At 41.2% G+C, this 7,489-nt stretch overlaps 1 protein-coding gene across 1 annotated transcript in view; it reads left to right on the top strand.

The window, feature by feature from the left end:
- Nucleotides 1-7,142, top strand: part of LOC123498517 (protein disulfide-isomerase-like) — a 7,950-nt gene extending 808 nt beyond the window's left edge. The window contains 5 exon segments of the mRNA XM_045245692.1: nucleotides 1,168-1,946; nucleotides 2,076-2,252; nucleotides 5,316-5,561; nucleotides 5,891-5,986; nucleotides 6,437-7,142. Of these exon segments, the coding sequence (XP_045101627.1) occupies nucleotides 1,168-1,946; nucleotides 2,076-2,252; nucleotides 5,316-5,561; nucleotides 5,891-5,986; nucleotides 6,437-6,490 (1,352 nt within the window). The 3' untranslated portion in view covers nucleotides 6,491-7,142.
- The last annotated feature ends 347 nt before the right edge of the window (nucleotides 7,143-7,489 follow it).

Here is a 7,489-nt window from a genome sequence, read left to right as displayed (position 1 = left end):
TGCTATACGAGTACCAGAAAGTCTTTTATTTATATCTAAATATTACATGAGCGAAGTATTAGTTTAAACCAGAGTGATGTCAGTACCGCGGTATTGTGTATGGGTAGGGTTCGTGAACAAGAAATATCACCAGTTTCTTGGCTGCTAGAAGGCGGATCTTTCAAGGGTAAGGTTGCCAGATGCTGCCATGCTTGTTCTGAATCTTGAATGAATGTGTTGTCTTTAAGCTCACTGCAGGGACTTGGCTTATGGATTTGCATCACAAGAGTTTATTACATAGCTTGGCATGTGCATGGGTATCTTATTAATATTTTGTTAGTGTATAGTGTCTTGAAATGCTTTAGTTTATATATAATATAAAGTGCAAACTATATAGTCTAGTAAAGAGGCATGAGTAAAGTTGTGTGCAATGAAAACCTTCCAGTCTTAGCACCGAAGAAATGTTAGTACATAAAGGCTTAAGGCAGCAGTAGATGGTGGTGTTCAGTGAGCGAAGAAAGGAAAACAAACTGCTTGTGTAGTGAAAGCAGGGTGTGAGGAGCTATGAAGCAGATGGAGTGCACTGAGGCGCGCGGTCACGGTGGGCGGGGGCGATTACAGGAAGGTGGGCGTGCTGTCACCTAACGGTACCACGCGTTCCATTGTTTTGCTAAGTTCATCTTGAATTTGCGTAGAATCTTTGAGTGGATTAAGACTGCTGATAGAATTGTAGTTGAAGTATTGAGGGGAGGGCGTGGATGAGCAGGTATGGTGATGTAGCGCAGTGTAGTGATCAGGGGAAAAGGTTGTTCACCCCGCCCGCCGGCACTGGCTTCTCTTGGCTTCCCTCCGTCACATACCCTTCTAGCATCTTGGGGAGCGTGGCAATAAATTATTAATTTTCTGAGTGTTTAGAAGTACTGTAGCTATGTTTATAGGAATATCCTTTAAATGTGTGGAATTGCTTTTTTTTTTTTTGTAGGTTTCATTTTGTTGTAGGATAGCTATTATACCTAAATAAATTCCTTGTAGCCCTTAAATTTCATTGATTTTTCTTGAAAAGTTCATGGAATACAGTTAGTGATTTAAAGTGAGTGAAAAATAATCCCTAGTTTTATCTGTATATGTAAATCTTGTGCAACTGGTTAGTCATTCATGAACAAATTACTAAAAGTTCTTGCTTTGCAGATGCCCCGTGGTGTGGTCACTGCAAGGCTCTGGCCCCTGAGTATGTCAAGGCTGCTGCCAAGCTGACCGAGATGGAATCTGCCATCAAGTTGGCTAAGGTTGATGCCACAGAAGAAACTGAACTTGCTGAGGAGCATGGCGTCAGGGGTTACCCCACCCTCAAGTTCTTCCGTAATGGCAAGCCAGTGGATTACAATGGTGGCCGCCAAGCTGATGATATTGTTAATTGGTTGCTGAAGAAGACTGGCCCACCTGCTAAGGCTGTTGCATCAGTGGATGAGGCCAAGGCTCTGATAGATGCCAGTCCAGTTGTGATCATTGGCTTCTTCAAGGATCAGGAATCTGCAGGGGCTAAACAGTTCCTGGCAGCGGCAGGTGCCACAGATGACCATCCATTTGGTATCACCTCTGAGGATGCCGTCTTCAAAGAATATGAAGTGGAGGGTGAGGGCATCATTCTGTTCAAGGACTTTGATGAGGGTAAGAACAAGTATGAAGGAGAGATCACTGAAGAGGGCATCTCCAAATTTGTTACTGCCAACTCCCTGCCACTGGTTGTGGACTTCAACCATGAGACTGCTTCCAAGATCTTTGGTGGCGAGATAAAGTCCCACCTACTTATCTTCCTTTCCAAGGAGGCTGGCCACTATGACACCCACATGGAAGCATGCATGAATGTAGCCAAGTCTTTCAAGGGCCAGGTGTTGTTTGTCACGATCAATACTGATGAGGAGGATCATTCTCGCATCCTCGAGTTCTTTGGCATGAAGAAGGAAGAAGTGAGTGTTGTAGTTAATTAAAAAAACTTGATTGTATTCTATGTGTATTCTATGTATTGATTTGAATGTGTTCTATTTTTTTTTCTGTTTGTTTTTGTTGCTTTTTGACTGGGGTATTTTGCTTTGCAGGTTCCTGGACTGCGTATCATCAAGCTGGAAGAGGACATGGCCAAGTACAAACCAGACACCTATGACCTTAGTGAGAGTGGCTTGACTAACTTTGTGCAGCAGTTCTTGGATGGGAAGCTGAAGCAGCATCTGCTGTCTCAGGATATTCCTGAAGATTGGGATAAGGAGCCAGTCAAGGTGAGAATTATTGCTGTTTCTTTAAGGCATTAGAATTTTACTTGCTTATCCTGTCGGTTACTATGATGTGTAACTATACTCCTCCCCCCACCCCATTAAGGCCTATAGCACCTGTAGGCACACTTGAAAAGTGTATAGGAAGCTCTGTTTAGGTTCCACCCATTAGTGGCACAGGCAATTTTATTTGTGGTGGTACCCATATTAGGGCCCATACCACCCGAGCTCATCTTGGCTGTAACCACCGAGAACCTGGGTATCATGGTGACATGTAGGTAACTTTAAACCACTTGACAAATGGCAGTGTTTAAGGGTGTACGTGGTGGGACTCGAACCTACGCATGGATGTCTGCCCGATCCCATGCTCACCACCCTATCCACTACGCCACCGCCTCCCTGAAGTTATGTCAATCAAAAATGCCTGTTAAGGTGTAGGCCTGGGCTTCACTGGGATTCCCCTGCTTTTGACACTTCTCCATAGATTAGACTTGCCCTTATCCTCCAACTTTTCTCTTTTCCTCTATTTTTATGTAAATTGGTGTATTTAAAATATTGTTTAAAATTTGATCCATATCACATAAAAGCAAGATGTTTGTTAGTCTCCCTCCATCCTTACCATGTTGTATGAGTGGTGGAGTGCAACTTTGCCAATACTTCCATCTGACCTGACTCGCTAGTCATTCCTTGGTTAGGGTTGGAGATAGGGCTGGTGAACTGTGGAGATATAACATCAGGGGAAGTCTTGCTATCGAATAGCAGACTGCAGAGTTTAGAGTGACCTGACTTCAGTGATTTTTGCAGTAGCTTGTCAAGGTAATTTAACATGAAACTTGAGCACAAATCTTGTGGCTCTGTTTTTTAACATAAGCAAAATGGTCAATAAACCTAGGTGTTGTAAACTATCATTCTTAGCTGTACTTGGCATGTATGTGTGTAAACTTTATTTCTAAATGCCCTTTACAAGGGAAGCTGTTCTAGTAGGTAGATTTGGTGTTTTTTCTATAGCTTGGGTTTGAAGGGTGGGGTGGTTAGTGAGTAAGGGGTATCTCACTAGCTTAGCCTGTGATACGTGGAACACGGGCTATGGTTCTTAATGCAAAACCAGGAACAGTATCGCACACAAGCCGCCAGCATTCTTGCTGTGCTAGGCAAATGACCCAGCAGCCAAGACCAAGCCTATTTAAAACAAACTAGAACAAAGCCATGCTGCTTATATCTCAACTCATGCTTCACGCTGGAATTGTACTTGCACTTCTGTTATTGAACTTTGGAGTCAGGGATGGTTACCATGAGCCCAAACTATTGATATGATATACATGTACAGGTAGTCCTCGATTTATACGGTAGATGCGTTCCAGAAGGGACCATATAAAGTAAGGAATGAATACCAACTCCCTAGACTTTTTTTAGTTTAAAAAAGCGGACCTGAGCTTTGTACAGTACCTCAAGCCCCTTTCTATCAAGCAGCCACGCGATCCTCATAAGCATGACTCCCAGCACATCCACTTGTCCCTTGGTTGAACAGCCTTGCCCTCCAGGGCGAGGCTCAGGGGCATCCTTGCACCATCACCACTTCCACCACCACTAGACTTTGAAGGATGTATTCAGAATAAAATAATCTTTCACTGTACGTGTACATTTTGCATGAAACGCATTTCTATTATGCTTATTAAGTCTTTTATTAATAAACTTAGACAAAAATTACTATGAAAAAGGGAAATGTTTAAACACAATTATTTTAATAGTACAGTACCGTCTTCCTCTATTTTGCTACTTCCTCCTGTGATGTGTCACCGTTGTTGTCGTCTGTCTCCATTCTGTTACTACTTGACTTAGTGTGTGTGGTATGAAGAAGCTTGTTATTGATTGCTGTTTATTTCTTTTGTTGTTTTTCTTTGAGAAGTATCTAATAGCTGATTCTCGGATCTTCGTTTTATGCACCTTACCATGGCTTCGTTCATGCCCAATGTGGCCTGAATAACACTTTCGCTGGCCTTTTTCTGCCTTGTCCAAGAACTCCAGCCTTTCCTCCAGTGTATGTGTCTTCCTTGCTCTCTTGGGCGTATCACCGCCAGCTGGAGATGCAGAAGGGCGCTTGGTAGCCATGGTAAACACTGGGCACGAGAGAGGGAGATGTTGCCACAACCACGCGTAGGTGAACAATGAGCCTGCTTGGCACACAGCCAGGGTGAGAGGGATGCAGGCGGCGGGAAATTGCCGCGTGAATTTTAACTTTCTTGATACCGTATAATTCTGAAGAATTCGTACAATGTGATGAATAACCCCTATTTTTGGACTCCATATAACTCTGAATTCGTATGAAGTAAATTCGTATAAATCGAGGACTACCTGTGTTTCATTTTTCTAGATTGATGAAATATTGTTCAATATTTCAACATGAAAAATTTAGGCACATTCTTTTTAGTTTGAATGATAGGGGTTTTATTACGTATCTTGTTTATTTTTTTGTTGGGATAGCATATGGAGAACTAGAATGGATACGAAGCCATCCCAACTTTGCTCTGCTAATTTTTGGAATGTTCCAGCTATCTGGAGCGGATATTCTTTGTTCTGTGCATCATAGGCCAATGTGATAGCCCCTTTATGGTATGACAAGCTTATTATTGTCAACATTTATGGGGATTTAAGGGGTTGACAGATTATATGGGACCTTGAATTCTTTCTACTGTAGTCCATGCTAAAGGGACAGTTCATGATAGTCTACTAGAATAAATACAAAAAATTAAAAATGATTGTAGGTAGTTGCGTGTTCCTGTTGATAGATGATGAACTAGTGATTTCCATTTTTCATCTTCAGCAAGTATTGTAGACTTTGTTGCAACAGCAAGTGAGAGGATGACAAGGCATGTTATCCACCCCTGACAAACATATGATGAGCTTGATAATTGATTGTAAATCCACAACAAATGATAGGGCTTGTTATACTTTATTTTAAATCTATTGTTCTTATTTAAAATAAAATGCTCATTAAGGATGAGGATAGGATAGATGTCTGACTGGACTGAATTCATGGTACATGCGAGTGAAGCTCTGCCTAAATTTCAGGTCCTGGTGGCTTCCAATTTCGATGAAGTGGCTTTCAACAAGGACAAAGATGTGCTTGTGGAGTTCTATGCCCCATGGTGTGGGCACTGCAAGCAGCTGGCTCCTATCTATGATCAGCTTGGAGAGAAATTCAACGATGATGACACTGTGGTCATTGCCAAGATGGATGCCACAGTAAATGAGCTGGAACACACCAAGATTCAGTCTTTCCCCACACTAAAGCTCTACAAGAAGGGCACCAATGAGGTATAATGACTTCTTGAAACTTTATCATAAACTAATTGTTTTTCTTAGTTTTTTCATATGTTTAGTAGTTAAATATCTAAGATTTCAATTTACTTTTGAAATACTGAAACTGCATAAGCTCAAATATTTTTCCCCTGCAGCTATTTTACAAGATTGTAAGCTCAAACTAATTTTTATTTCCCGTGCAGCTATTTTACAAGATTGAACTTGATATCCATTGTTATATATCCAAACATCCAATTTTACTATTGAAATACTGAAACACTGAAGTATATTGTTAATATTGCAATATTATAAAGTTACCATCTTTTAACCATTTCCACAATTAGGTGGTTGAGTACAATGGAGAGCGAACATTGGAAGGCCTGTCAAAATTCTTGGAAACAGGCGGTGTGTATGGTCAGGCAGCCCCTGAAGACATGGAGGTAGGCAGTCATGGTAGTGCCAGACTACCCTGCATGATTCCTGACGGCACCCGCAGATTCCCCTCCTCACTTGGTGCTACTTAACGCTCTCTAGGCTTTAATTCCTTCTGCTTCATGTTCCTTTATTTTGCCTTTTCATCCATAGGTTGAACAGTACTCTGGCGAACGAACATTGGAAGCACTCAGTTCTTTCATAAAGGGCACTGAGGCTGAAGAGAAGGTATCTAGATCTCTTAATTAATTTAAATTCAAATCAGATTACTCCCTCCTTCTTCACTTCCTTTCAATGCTTGACCTAACAAAATCAGTGCTTGACCTAACAAGATTGCATGCTCTTGCTATTAGTCATGTCTGCACGTATTCCCTAACCCTGTACAATGATCGTCTTTGAAAAGTTACTCAATGCTTGAGGGGTTCACTCAAATACTTACATATTGTTTTGCTTTACAGGATGAGGAAGAAGAGGATGAAGAAGGTGATGTGCCTGCGAAGGATGAACTCTAGGATTCCTTTATTTGTAACCCTTAGGGATTTTGCTTTCTCAGATGGGGAAGTGGTTGTCCTTAGTTTAAAAAGGAGCTCCCATTTGTCAAATATTCATTTGAAACTTCAAAAATAAGATTACACATTACAAGTGGCCTATTGCCTCAGGGTTAAAGTATTAGTATTTCCATTGATAAAATGCCCATTGGTCATGCAGGGAGTTCCTCATAAAGGAGTTATTTCTGATAACTTCTTTAGTTTAACCAAAATGTGTTGATGGTAGACAGGTTTCATTTAAAATGTGATGAAAGAGCTATGTATGCAAAGAGTATTTTTTCTATGCTTTAATGTATTTGATCACATTCCTTCAGCCTTTTTGTAACTGGGGCATTCTAACCCTTGTGACTGGGATAGGTAATTTTCAACGGATTGGTATTAAAACACCACTACATTTCTTAGCTGTGGTGCTGATCAGTGGAAGATGGTGGTGATGCTCATAAGATGTTGACATTATTGATGCTTTACTGTTGTCTTCCACGGCATTGATCTGTTTCCCTGGACAAAGCACAATGCTTCCCGTCACAGTGTGTTGTGTGCATGAATGAGAGTCCGAGGTCCCTGAGCAGTGTATGATTAAACCCAATGACTTTTTCCAATAAAAGTGAAAATCTGTGGTCGGTCTTTGCCTTCAAAGCACTTGGAAAGTTGGTATGCAGCTGTAGGAGTCTGGGATACTGTGGTGGAAGTATGTACACAAGACCAGGAATTTGGATTACTAGATAATGTTATTTGTAACCATGCAGTACAGCAGTTTTGCTTGCATATTGTGTATATATTTTTTTCTGGCCTTTTTTTTTTTCCTGGCAAAGGGCAATAAAAAAATATGGAAGGGGGAAAGCTGGCAAGAGGGCAACAACAAAAAAATATGGAAGGGGAAACCTGGCAGAGGGCAACAAAAAAAATATTAAAGGCCCACTTGATTGCCGGTTCCTTAATAAGAACCAGACTTGTCCCTGGCAG

This window comes from Portunus trituberculatus, chromosome 48 (genome assembly GCF_017591435.1).
Source record: "Portunus trituberculatus isolate SZX2019 chromosome 48, ASM1759143v1, whole genome shotgun sequence".
Lineage (NCBI taxonomy): Eukaryota > Metazoa > Arthropoda > Malacostraca > Decapoda > Portunidae > Portunus > Portunus trituberculatus.
Note: the sequence above shows the minus strand (reverse complement) of the source record. Positions and strands in the feature narration are given on the sequence as shown.